General features: G+C 37.8%; 1 protein-coding gene across 1 annotated transcript; it reads right to left on the bottom strand.

The window, feature by feature from the left end:
* Positions 1-1,291: 1,291 nt before the first annotated feature.
* Positions 1,292-14,106, bottom strand: LOC139115159 (T-complex protein 1 subunit alpha-like). The gene is made up of 12 exons (XM_070677074.1): positions 13,995-14,106; positions 13,363-13,448; positions 12,177-12,305; positions 11,405-11,502; positions 10,346-10,456; positions 8,859-9,040; positions 8,161-8,287; positions 7,164-7,339; positions 6,346-6,469; positions 3,994-4,186; positions 3,175-3,338; positions 1,292-2,726 (listed from the first exon to the last, which is right to left on the bottom strand). The coding sequence occupies exons 1-12, from the start codon at positions 14,062-14,064 to the stop codon at positions 2,516-2,518; spliced, it is 1,671 nt and encodes a 556-aa protein (XP_070533175.1). The 5' UTR covers positions 14,065-14,106; the 3' UTR covers positions 1,292-2,515.
* Between the last annotated feature and the right edge of the window lies 1 nt (position 14,107).

Here is a 14,107-nt window from a genome sequence, read left to right on the forward strand (position 1 = left end):
CGCGGTGACCGTCTCCCAACAACATCTCCCGTGTCCTGCTCTGGCTTGCCGATCATGGTCTTGAGTGTAATTTTTGTGTTAGGCATTGTGCTTGTTGCTGGTCTACATATATAGGCACTGTTGATCATTTTAGTTATAATTTTCACTGTACTGTACATAGCATTGTGTACAACCAGCGTGAACGCGCGATCAAACCTTTTTGTTCACTGTGTCTGCGTGCAATAAACTCAGCGACATAATGTGCTTAGTGTCCCAATGTTCGTAGCTCTACACGAGTTTATAGATAGAAATACACCACTGAAGTTCGTTTCGGATCTTAATATTTTACTATTGCATGATGTTGAGTCTTACAAAGGCCTTAACAAAGTGGGGGACTGCTCCCATCTCACTCCTATTGAAGTTGAGAAGACTTATGTTTACAAAAATTTATGTTTATCAACAAAAAAATCACGCACGCGCAGCGCGACGACCACTGCGCTTTAAGCAACAAGGTTTCAATGGCAATTGAATATGCTTTACCTTTGCAGAGAATGATGCAGTGTACATTGCTTTATCTTAACATAGAAATACCATCACATCTGCAAGCTCACCCAATATCTCTCTGCTCATTGTTGACATTATCACATGCAAGCTATCCCATATGGCACCATATGGTGATTCAATAGGTGATCTGGCACTACCTGTAATCTCAGAATTGCACGTCTGGTCTGTACGTGTACAATCCCAACCAAGACAAACAAAACAACTTACATAAGAATATTGTCTAATGTAACTAGAGTTTCCATTCAATTGGATAGGAAAACAATCTGTTGATTTTGACCAAACAAAAGTATAATTTCTCAGGTTTATGGTAAACACCTATTGCTCACTGACAATGTACACAGGCAGAATATATACAGCAAAGGTCTTTCTATCTTGAAGGTTACCTCTCCCAATAAATGATTTGAAGAAAATGCTACTAGTATTGAGAACCCCTCCAAATAACTTCATCATCCATTTTTGCTCTTGATGGGAGCGTCTCTGCATATATTGTCTGTATTTGGACTCAAATTATAACATTGAAAACAATGAGATGGATAGAGTACTGCCTGGACAGAGAGATGGCAGAATTATTTGTAAATGTTGGTGTTCAAACACAGTAATTGATGGATGACTTTACAAACTAATAGTGGAGTCTGCCATGGTACATGCATGTGTTTATATATGCACTTATGATAATATTTTGAGCAGCTGCAAATACTCCAGGATGACAAAGGTATGTCAGGAAAAAATAAATCCATGCAAATCTTGATCATTTACTGCAAAAGAAATTTATTACACAGGCAAATAAAAAAAAAACAGGACAAGTTTGCATAACAAATTGAGATATGAACATTTCACCTTTGTACACACTGAAATGATACCCATATAGCAGATGTATGGTAGACAAAATCACACACAACAGGCATTGGGTGAATAACTTATGTGTGTTGATTGAGAAATTTTCTCAAAATTCACAACTTTCTATTCCATCTCAAGGCTGTCACTAATGAGCAGCCATGAAGTTGGATCCGAATGGTGAGGGAAGTACAAAACTTACATTGTCACGAATAGGTCAAATCCGGAATTCGAATGGACCATGGTACAAACAAACCTATGTGTGCAAACGCGCCTAGAAATATGTGATTTCTATGCACGCTTATACACATGGGTTTCCGTGATCACGTGGGCATACTGAGTATGTAGAACACACTGCATTTTTATTTTATTCTGGAGTAGAACCATTGAAATAACAACTGGCCATATACTTGGAGTGGAAAAAGAACAGCACAGTGCAGAAAATGTCTCTGATGTTAACATTGTAATATGGGGAGAAAATTGTCAAAAATTTACAGACATGACTTCCAATGAATGCACCCAAAAAGGAAATTAAATGACACATACATGAAGTATACTTTGTGAATACAATAAACAAGGCAATGCTTATATGTTTAAGATTTTTCACGTTTTGCATGTACGTGTAGATTGAATAATTTTGGTTTTTTCCATGCCAATGGTAAAGGTTTCTTCAAAGGCAGTGGGTAACACAGACGCCATGTGGCCGCCACGGCTTTCCACATACCCTTTAAGCTCTTAATTGCACTGTACAAAATCTTGACATAATGAAATAAATAAAATATGAAAGCTGAAGTGAACTTTTTGTAACAAAGTTACAATAAAGCTGGTGCACTTTTTGTGTTTCCTTAATACATTGGATCTCACACATTTAAATTTTATGCTAAAGTGGAGACAATTGGTAGATCTTCAACATTTTGTCGTCTTGGGCTTCTGGAAGAACTGCAACTTCAGGAGAGTAAGCCTGTGAAATGTCATCTAAATCTACATTTATAGTGTGAATCACAGCAAGAGAGACAAAAACAGTCACATGACAGTGCTGTAATACCCTGTCACAGAATAGTTTCATCCATTCTGCAATTTGAAAAGGGTTGCACTATGTCTACAGAGGTAAGTACAGGCTAAATTTTAGAGGGGATTTCTAGCCATCTAATTCACCAGCATTCACAGCATCTTGATAAGATTTACCACCCTTTTGTTCTGGATTCAATTTGATCATGTCGTCGATTCGTAAAATTGTGATTGCTGCCTCCGTGGCAAATTTCAGACTTTTAATTTTGCAGATGGCCGGTTCAAACACTCCAGCTTTCTTGTTGTCTCTGACAGTACCTTCAACGAGATCCAAACCAACCCTGCAAGAATGGAGAGTATCTAGCGTTATAGACATCATTTCTGAACTTTGCAAATTAAAAACGTGATGGATGAATTTTGTCACAACAAGAATTGTATTAAACATGGCAAGGATAACTTTATGCAGATTTACAATCACTGTTAAACATCAGATAGTTTTCATGAATTACATGTGCAAACATTCCATGCTAGAGATTGGTTCCTTTCAAGAACAGCTAATGGTTCAAGCAAAAATACATTTTAAAGCAACATCCTCTTTTATAACATTGTGTACATCTTAGTTTGGTGCCAACAAGTCACATTTGATCCTGAAATTCAGAGCAGATCACATGAAATTGAGGAAATATAGGATATTTCCAAGGCATGACCCTCAGAATCAGACATCTCACAACTGTTTCTGATTTTGAGCTGTCATGGTCGACAAATACACATTCAACTGATTTTTCTTACCATTTAAGGTGTTTATGATCTGCTTTGACCTGTGATGTGTTGTGATACGCCCTCATTTTGGCTACCAGGTCTGTGGAATCTTGCGCTGCATTTATCGCCAATGTCTTGGGTATGACTAGAAGACTATTGGCAAACTCTGCAATGGCTAGCTGTTCTCTAGAACTCTGTGGAAGGAGGAACAAGGTAAAATGAAGAAATTATTGCCGAAAATAAAGCCGTAATTACAACGGATAAGATGAGAAGTCAAGACTTCTGTCAAAGAGAGTCAAAGAAGAATTAATCTTTTTACTATCATGGTTTGGCCAAAACTCATTGTTACCAATGGTCATTGTGGACCTTTTTACAATTACAGGCCATTGGGGTGAAAAAGTTATTCCTATAATCAAAGAGTTTTAGAGCAATTATGACACTTTTAAAATGGTAGGCTTTCTCGCCAAAGTTCTGTAGCCAAATGTTGGCCTTGGTGTTTAATATGGTTGCAAAATATGTCTGATAGGTTGGGAACACTTGTTCTGTTCCCTGGCCTTAACAACAAGACAGATCAAGCATGTGCCAGACTGTAATTCCTATAAAACAACATGTAGAGTATTAAACATCCAGTTTTTACCAAAATATGTGGTGTGTATGTGAAGGAAAGCATCAACATTTTTTCCTTACATTTCAATCTTTGAATGCTAGTATTTTGGGTAATTTTCTTGTGTTTTAGTGATATCAAATTTGCACAACCAAGGCAGCATGTAAGGAAAACTATGGTTTTACGACTCTCTCTCCGGTGAACTCTGAACTCTTGATGAGTAAAGATCTGACCTGGTCACTTACCAGAGAGGTAGCAAAGTTTTCAAGGTAAATGGAGAGAGCTGCTTCCACACAACCACCACCGGGGACGACTGTCTTGCTCTCCAGGACACGTTTAACAACACAGAGTGAATCGTGCATGGATCTCTCCATTTCATCACACATGAAATCATTGGCTCCACGCAGGATGATTGACGCAGCACTGCGAGCTTTGGTTCTATGCAAAGAAGATCAATGAAAACTTATCTGAGTCATAAGTAAAGCATACAGGGCACAGATTGGACAAATCATTCAAATCATATTCCACAAGACAAGGACATACACATATTTATGCACAATTAAGTTATCATATTTTTTATTACACATATAATCTTGATGTATACTGGAAAGGGTCGGGGCAGAGAGGAAAAGTCAAGGTAGAAACCAAATTGCTTCTATCAGGACACCTGAACAGGGCCTGAAAATTACGCTTGCCCGATGCCCGGGACAGACTGATTTCTAATACGGACTAGCGCAAAACTAGCCCTCACTTGCCCGCGGGCAGAAAGTTCTGAGTCAACTCAGTGTTTTGCCAAGAGTGCATTCTTTCGTCTTCTGATGCTAATTAGAAACAATGTCCCCCAAAAGTACCAGACATGGGTCACTCGGACACAGTCAAATCGGGGCTTATTTTTTTCGTCTCAACCGAAAAAACTAAAGAAAAATCAGTTATTCTGTTACAGTTTGCGATTCATGGTATAAGCAAGTCGATGTACGTCCACTAGTCACTGGACCCTTGGGCAAATGCCGGGCCACGTACTTCTCCACTCATTTTACATCATTAACATGTAAATGTAACGAGATAATAACCAGACACCGATGTTTGAAGCGGAAGCCTAGATCATTTTAAATAGAACAACTAACTTTTCACCAAACAATTTGGACAGTGAAACAGACTGTGAAGCAAACTTTATTGACAACCATGGTTACTCTATCCAACTAACCTGCTAGCTATGGTAGTACACAGTGTGCACGGAGAATGAAATTTCTAGCCACACTGCACGGAACATCAAACGGCACTATGTGGTGTGATGGAAGCTCACAACTTTACCTAAAAATATCAGTAACTCCAAAATTTTGATGAAGCACTAGATCCCTGTCTTTCAAAGTAGTATTTTGCAGTCAGAAATTTCTCCAGAAGGAATCTCATGCCACTCTTTGATCGTACGCGCGCGGCAAGCTTGTGTAGGTCACCATGCTGAATTCCTTATATGGTCAAGACCCCCTATCTTGATTGTAGCGGACCTTAACAAAAGCCACCTAGCTTGTCAAAGCCGTGGTATGGCAAGTTGCTATTGCTATTATGAAGAGAAAGGAGTTCCTCTCAGATATTTAGTGTTTTCAACCTATTTTTTTTTTGCAACTTCAATGAAAAAGTATCAGTCATTTGGGCAATTATAAAAATGAAGTGAATTTTACAACAGTAGTGAAAAAACCATGTTAAATGTCTGCATTATTAGACTATTGTCTTCAATCACTTCTACTTTTGTAGTCATAAGTGTGATGAAACACTTACTAGTATTTATTTCTGTTAAACACATCTTAATACGGTAACTGGAAAGAATTCCCAAAACAACAAAAGCATATTAAATACTTTTCATTATAGTAATGTACTTTTTTTACAATTATAAACTGTAAATACCACCAATTGTCACAAACCATTGTAGGAGAGGTCCCACAATCTGGGTAAGAGCAGAATCATTTTTTTTTCGAAAATTTACAGGGCAAGTGAGTTTCTGCTACGGACAAGTAGAAAAAATAGAGGCTACTTGTCCAGGGACAAGTGGATAAAAATTAAATTTTTCAGGCCCACCTGAATTACATCAGCCATAAAAACAAAAAGCAAAGGAGAACTTGATTTTCTATTCTATGAAACCATTCACTGAAACCAACAAACAATAGGTATGCTTCTTTTAGAAACATAATCAATCAAGTAAATCATTTCATAAATCAAAATCCTATCTACAATGAACACTTTCAAACATTATCTGCCCAATAACATAGAGCACAAAAGTTCTGCTGATGTGCAGCTGCTTGAAAGTTATATCTGACTGGTAGATTTTAATTTAAATTTAATTATCAACCACAATATAAGGAGTCTGAATCTATGGCTATTGTGTACCTGATTGGCTGTTTGGAAATGATTCAATAATGACATGATATTCAGCCAACCAATAAGCTACAATCTTCCAATGCTGAACATTGCCCCATAAAAGTTGCTTAATATAACATTAACCCCCACTCATGAGTTCTGTCATTCCCTGCAAACTCACTCTTTTGCATGTTTGGCTTCATTAAATGCAACTGCAATAATTTCACTCAACAATACATACTTACCCCTTTATAAGGATAAGTTCATCATCACATATTCTCTCTTGTATAACTTCTTCAGCTTGTCCTAACATTGACGCCTCAAAGCTCTCTTCGCCTTCCAGGTTAGCTAGAGTGGAGAGGAATGTGGCTGCAAAGAGAAAATACTATATACTCAGAATCTGGCCTAGTTTGATAGCTTTGACATAAATTCCAAAAAGTCTGATGTTACAAAGCACAGACTGAATTCACTTGCTGAAGAAAGATGAATGGGAGATATGTCAATGACTATGCATATACTTTGCGTCTGTCATTTTGAATTAGAAATGTATTGACACATGCAAAAAAAGTTAAAACACCAAAAGATATGAAGTCTCTGATTGAAAGTCAATGACTAGTCAAATCCTCAAATGATGTTATAATTCAGACTCTATCTGTAGTATTTATTTGACAGGGCCTTGATTTCATTTTGTCTCTCAATTCCCATTGGTAGAGGAACTATCAGTTTCTGAACAGTCAAACATACCTTGTGATACTTTAGTTTGCTAGTTTATAATGATTGGCATTTTGGAGGGCATGCGGCTGTCATGGGGGAAGAACACATTAGGCAAAGACCTGATGGGTTTTCACAGACAGGTACACGTACATGAATGCAGCAATTTTAAACTTGGCAAAGTGATGGCTAACTCTGGTCTCAAAAATATCATTCTGTTTCTGCTTCATGATGCATTCATTGAAATTGACAGGTATGGAGGGGGATATGGGGGGCGGGGCAAGCAACAGAAAAGGACAGAGGGAAGGAAGGAGATAAGGGTAGGAAAGGATGAGAAAATGTTGCATGTTACCTCCGGTTGCTTTAGCAATTCTCTTCAAATCCTGCTTCTTACATCGTCTAACTGCCATGGCGCCAACTTCTACGAAATACTTGAGGCAAAGATCATCAATGCCACCAGTTGTCAGAATGACATTGGCACCTGCACTCAATATCTTCTGAATACGTTCCTTAGTGATATCAGACTCCCTGAAGTAGACAAACACATCAAGTTAGAAAAGTAATTCTAAACACAGTACACGTCATGCTGTGAAAAACATATGCTGTCAATGTCACACACCTATTTTGGGATATGCTGTTGCTAAACAATTACTCAAAAATATAATGCAGTTGTATAATTTACCTTTTTATGTCCATTTTACGGAATGATTATGTATGCAAAATGTAACTATTTCATTTCAGTGCCACCTCCTACAAGTGAAGCTCACCATTCCAAAAATCATTTCATGATACTTTTGTGTAATTATTGAACATCTGCTACATTTTACACACAATGGAAGATGTTCTACATTGACGACAGGAACTTCAGACAGCGTTAAGTAAACAGTGTTTCTGGAATCAAGTCACATCACCAAGTCCAAAGTAGTCAAGTATTTTCCATGCTGCACATGACCTTGTGAAATTCTGTGCGCTAACATGTTCACAGGAGGTTGCGTCATGACAAACCACAACTAAGGCATTACCTGCAGCATTGATTATTGCACACAAGCTTGGTTAAACTACATCAACTCATCACTGTCTCATAGAGAATGAAATGTTTTGTATGACCAACAACTGTCTAGTTCATCAAGTATCTCAAGTCTCTTTATTTAAAATGACCAAAAAACCAGCAACACAAAGATTGTAAATCTACATCCTTAACAAACTGAAAAGGTAAGTGTTGCACAGAGAAAGTGTCCCACCATTTCCACTGATGTATCACTTCAATGATGTAACCAAAGCCTTTTCAACAATGAATTTCATAGAGTATTACCAAAGGGTTCTGGTAGATGTCAAATAAGATCCCTCACCTTTGCCTGATAGCGTCCAGTTTCTCAGGATCATCAACAATGACATGGACACCTAAATGCATCTTGGCTTTCTGCAAGTTGAAGTCTAGACATGCTATCTTGGCATTAGGAATGCGTTTCTTCATAGCTGCAACAAAGGAACAAAAGCAGATGTTGGTACCATCACAACGTGACTTGGGTCACAGATAAATCATTTTCAATGATGAAATAAACTGGCTATAGACAGAAAGGTAACATACGGTATGACAGTATGCCCACCATGTAACAATGATTATGACATACAGCCAGAGTTCTAGTTTGTGGAAATCAATAGTATCATTGTGGAATTGGTCCAACAATTTTTTACCAACACTTAAGTTACAGGTATACTGTCACCTGTTCCAATTTTGCCAAAGCTACCATGGAAAGAGAAAATCTAACCAATCACAGATTTTAGCTGGTGGCCGCTTTTTAAAAACAGCACCCTCACATGGGCATTTTGGTTACCAAGGAACGCCCCTTTGACCATATATGGGTATATTTAGATTACAGGTGACTGTATACCTTTAAGCTTGGACCTGCTCACAATAGTCAATGTCACAGTTGAAAGAGAATTGGAACATGCTTGTAGTACACAAAATTCAAAGAGGTTTTACTTTCTATATCTTTTATGTAAAATCCCAACTGATGCTAGTATCAATTGACCAAACAAGACTTACCCTGAGATGCTACAGTACAATTGAGGGCATATCCATTCACCAATACAGATTCCTGGGCACTACGACCATGGGCTTTGAGGACATTAATTGCCTTGATTGGGTATCTGGCCTTACCAGCCGGGTCGGTGACCTTGATGGCACTGACTGCATCTACTACAATGTTTGCAAAGAAGTCAGCATCGCTATGTTTGTAAAGTCAAGTCAAATAAGTTTCAAACATCTAATGACAGAGTAATGTATTCATTCATTGAAAGGTAATTTTTGATAACACCTAAATTTTGAAATTCTTGGCATATTATTATGACAGAACCCTACGGGAAGACAATGCAAGTGCACCCCACACTTGGTGTTTGTATGAGGGCTTATGGTGTATTCTGCCTGGAACACCACATTTCATCATCTGGCAGAATGTCTTAAAGTCTTATTATTGTAATCAGATTTGATGGATACAATGATGTCACTGAATTCTAATTGGCTACATTGCCAGATCCCCAGTTCCCATTAAGTAGTGTGTTGTTTAAGGGTCAAAAGCTAGTGTATATATGGAACAATTCTCTGCAATCATAGTGGGAAAGGAACACAGAAAAATAATATACTTTTTCATTTACAGTCTCGTCAGATAGTAAACTTTGTTGTAGCTATTGTCTGTGAAATCTTCCATGCTGAAAAGTAATTTCTCACACTTGCAGAGGACCATTTTTGGTTTGTTTAAGAAGTAATAGTTGCTTATACACATAAAGAATAGTTCTGATTACCTGTGCTCATTAACAAAAGGTTATGACATCATCAATGTTTTTGGTATTTGCACTGCACAGGCACAGCATTTCAAATACTATATGTAGTAGTACGTGTATGCTGGTGCAAGTAAACTGTGGTACACATGTAATAATCGAAAGAAGAAACTTCTTATATTTCTCAAATAAAGGTTCTATTCTTCAAAAACAAATGTAAGTCCTTCACCTAGCCTCAAAAGTAAAAGGTATGGCCAGTAAAGCTACACACATTAACATGCATATCCTATATAATGACAGTAACAGAATATACAAAGGTAAATATGAGCACTGCACCAATACATATGAGTAATAAGCCATGTATACACGTATACCCCTACATACATACATGCATACATAAACATTCATATTCGTATGTATGCATACAAATATGATGACATAATTTATAAAATGTCAAAAAAGCCTATGTGACATACAGGAGAAACAGCATGTTTCTGAATATTATATTTAGCCTGTACTTAGACACCCTACGAATATGAAAAATATGTGATCAGCTTTGGTCTCTGCTTTCAGATGCGATCCAGGGAGATTTAATGGAAGCTTCAGTGTAATCATTGTCAAAAACCAATTTCCTGAATAGATTACTGCTAGTCTTTCTCCTGTAATTATTAACTATCTCTCCTGAACCTTACATTGCATTCATAGTGACCAAATGTCTCCCTCTGTCCAATCATAACCATGCTTTTAAAAGGATACCGTCCAATCAGCTTGGATGACATGGATGTCTTGGCGGCATTGATGATGCAATCTCTCCCAAGTTCATCAACGCTTATTGTCAAATGTTCTTGGATGTACTTGCATGCCTCCCTGTGATTGTCAGATACAAAAAAATAATATGAACTTTGGATTTGCCATCAGCGATATCAACACTTTGTAAATTCACCCTTTTCATCACCATATTTTGGTCCAGAAGGGACATTAACAATAGCCGGCAGCTGGAAAAAACAACCGGCTGACAGCTAAAATTTGTCAGCTGTGAAAATTTAGTTTTAGTAAAAGTCAGGACATTTTAGACAAACTTAACATGCACATGTATAACTTGTAACTGCCATTTTTGCCACCTGTAACCAAAATATTCTACATCCCTGTTCAGTTGTATCATTTTCAAGCTGTCCATCCTGATGTCCCATAAACTGGTCAATCCTCGCCATTGACAGCAACTGATTTGCACCAAACCATGGTTGTTAGAGGGTTAACAGTTTCTATCAATGAAATAGGAATGTAACTGCTCAGAGCTGGGACCTAGCTAACCTTTGTGATGGTGGCAATTATGAAATCAGTTTCCATAGATGATAACTACATCAAACTTCCATCCTATTATGGAATCTAACAATCTGGCAACCCATGACCCCCTCCCTGGTAACCTAAGACATCATGTGGATGGAGTAAACAGTAAGTTACCTCAGTTGCAAACAACCATTCATGTATGTAACAAAAAGTCACTTCAGGAATATAATGCAGTCTACAATATGGTAAATCCAGTGAAAAAAATTAACAGTTGATGGCAACTCATAGATGTGAAGTGCTTTTCATCTACCTTGTGAGGCACCTTGCATAGTGTTTCTGTGGTGAAAACTCAATACCTGTATCATACACGATTGCTGAAGTCTGAGTAGTACTCGTGTGCTTGTTCAGATACTGAAAGGGTCATGGCACACTCAATAAAGTGGCAGCAAAATTAAACACCATCAAAAAAGGTGAAAAGCCTGTATATAAGGAGATTTGGAGTGACTAATCTTGTAAATTCATACTTACTTGCAAGCTAATCTATATCCACTTATGATGGAAGTTGGGTGAATTTTTTGTTTCACTAATTCATCAGCATTCTTCAGTAACTCTGCTGCAATGATCACCTAACAAGACAAATTCACAGAAACTTTTATACTTTTCAGCATTTTAGCATGTGTGTGTATGTGTGTCAAGAAAAAATATCAGTCCTGTCATAAGTAATGTCACTCTCTAAAAACAGCATTTTTCTTCCTTCAGTGCACTGCACGCATGTACACATGTTACTGCAAAACTACCAGTACCTTACATGTATCATAGGCTTAGCCTGGAATTTGAATGGAACATGGTGTAAACAAACCCACATGTTTAACCTACATAGACCTATAAGTATTCCTATGTACATTGTTTACCCACATGTATTTGTATGCACCACAATAACATGGCATCGTCCACATATTTCCATATAACTGTGGATTAGTCACAGTGGAGCAATTTCTTCTGCAATAGACCTATTGTCAGGGCCTTCATCCTCTAGACTACTACCAAAATCACACATACAGAAGATACTCAAACTTAGTAAGGATGAAATGATTCGGTGATGTCTTAGATCTTTACTGACTTTTATATGATCATTCAAGTTGGTCCACTGAAAGAGACCATCCTTGAAAACTTATATTTCAAAATTCCTGTACAACCTCAATATAAGTACTGGTATTATAGGGAAATTGCAGAAAGCCAAGCCTTGGCACTATGAGAAAACAAACCTATTCCTGTATCAAATTGAACAAAATCAACCTACCACTGATGTGGTGCCATCTCCAACTTCCTGGTCCTGCAAGTCAGCTAATTCACACAGCACCTTGGCTGCTGGGTGCTGGACTTCCAATAACTTTAGAATCGTTGCACCATCATTGGTTACTGTCACATCCTGATTAAAATATGGCGCAAAAAAATAGACATTCAAACAACAATCACTCAAGTACACTAATTTCAGCTGCCTTGTGAAGTTGTGATTTTCAAAATACAGATGATTCGTAAACTCTACCCTACACTTTTGCACAAAGTGGTTAATACTCTTTCAGTTATACTGACATTTTCCACCATCTTCTCAGTCACACTGTGCTATATTAGTATATTTATTACTTCATCATTATCTGCAAAAGGCACTAGGCAACATATCTAAATACAAGCTGGGAGAGGGGTATGATTATGCATGATTCATTGTGCTAAGTAACATGAATTTCTCATTTGACAAATAGGAACATTGAAAATTCTGAAAAAATGTGAAAATAGGCATTTCTCATTTGTAATAGAACTAATATTTCAATTGCCGATAATAATAGTAACTCAAATACTATTCACCAGAATTTCAGAGGGTCACTGTAAGCAAGTAAAGTGTCCAGGGATGAAGATACAGAATGGCAGTGTTCACTCTGTATGTTCACTGAAAGGGGCAATTTCTGCTCCCTTCATTAAAATTACGGGGCAGACTTGAAATTTTAGGGGGCAGAGACAGCAGCAAATTCACAGGTCATTACACTATGCGCTTAGGTCACCATCATATGTGCTTATTTGTTGTGTTTTTGTGCGTGATTTTACGCTGACAGTAAATTTTAAAGAGCAGAAAATGGCTTGAAATGCACAATTCTTGCAATTGCACAGTCGAGAGAAAACCCTGGAATGGTTGCACAGATGAAACATCGTTCAAACTGTGTGGGGGTAGCGTAACCATGGTTTAAGCAGCATATTTGAGGCTGATAGTAGCCCTTTCATAAGGTTGCCTGAGATTTGTTCATATGCTTCACTGTTAAACCAATCTGTGATTTTGACAGTTGCTTACAGTCTTGCAACTTGTATCCGCAAAGGCCCCCCCCCCCCCCCACTCTCACACTTCACAGCCTAACACCGTTTGCTACAAACCTATCGTTTTTAATGATACGTGAACCCATTTTCATGAAATTAGGTGGAAGGTTTGTACAACTTACCCCAATATCGTCAACCAGCATTTTGTCGAGACCAACTGGGCCAAGAGAACTCTTGACAATGTTGGCAATTGACAATGCTGCCATAACTGAAATAAGAACAGAATTGACATTGGCTTGACAAGATGGTCTGAATCTAATAACAGTAATATTAGTCGGTCTGCAAATTCATTGTATTGACATGATTGATTCTCTTCTTGTACACGTTGAGTGTCACCTTGTTTGTATTGACTGACATGAGGCCTTGTGGAAGTAATTTGGCAAAAATTCCCAGTTTTACCGGGCAATGACTCAGCTCCAGCTAAACAGTTGCATCAAATTGCAATTACATGTCGTTTTCGAAACAAAGCTACTTAAAAACACCAAAATGTGTTACATCATTCTTTTCTTAGATATTCACGTACACATTCTGTGTTGGAGGGAAGGCTGGGTTTTTTTTCCTGTACGTACACAATACTGCTAAATGTACGGACTACCAGCCAAGGGTTTCCGCACATGACACCGCATGGCCGCGGCCATGATGGATTTCAATGCAGTTCACGATTTTCGGCAGCAATTTCAATATGCCAAAAACTCAGCATATTAAACTAGGATAAGAATTCTTATAAAATTCTGCGATTAAAAAAATATCTTACCATTTTGTCCCCTTACGGTAGAACCAGTGGTTCTTTCGCCACTAAACGAGAGTGCTGAGCTCGCCGACATGTTGGGTCGCAACTAGAATGTCGAACAGAGCCGAGATATACCG

The sequence above is a fragment of the Ptychodera flava genome, chromosome 17 (genome assembly GCF_041260155.1).
Source record: "Ptychodera flava strain L36383 chromosome 17, AS_Pfla_20210202, whole genome shotgun sequence".
Lineage (NCBI taxonomy): Eukaryota > Metazoa > Hemichordata > Enteropneusta > Ptychoderidae > Ptychodera > Ptychodera flava.

Bases quoted from the DNA above. Each gene is read 5' to 3' on its own strand.
- LOC139115159 (XM_070677074.1), bottom strand. From the start codon at position 14,064: ATGTCGGCGAGCTCAGCACTCTCGTTTAGTGGCGAAAGAACCACTGGT. The intron at 13,449-13,994 runs GTAAGATATTTT...TTCTTATTTCAG, and splicing joins TACCGTAAGGGGACAAAATG to TTATGGCAGCATTGTCAATT. The intron at 3,339-3,993 runs GTAAGTGACCAG...CTCCTTCCACAG, and splicing joins AAAACTTTGCTACCTCTCTG to AGTTCTAGAGAACAGCTAGC.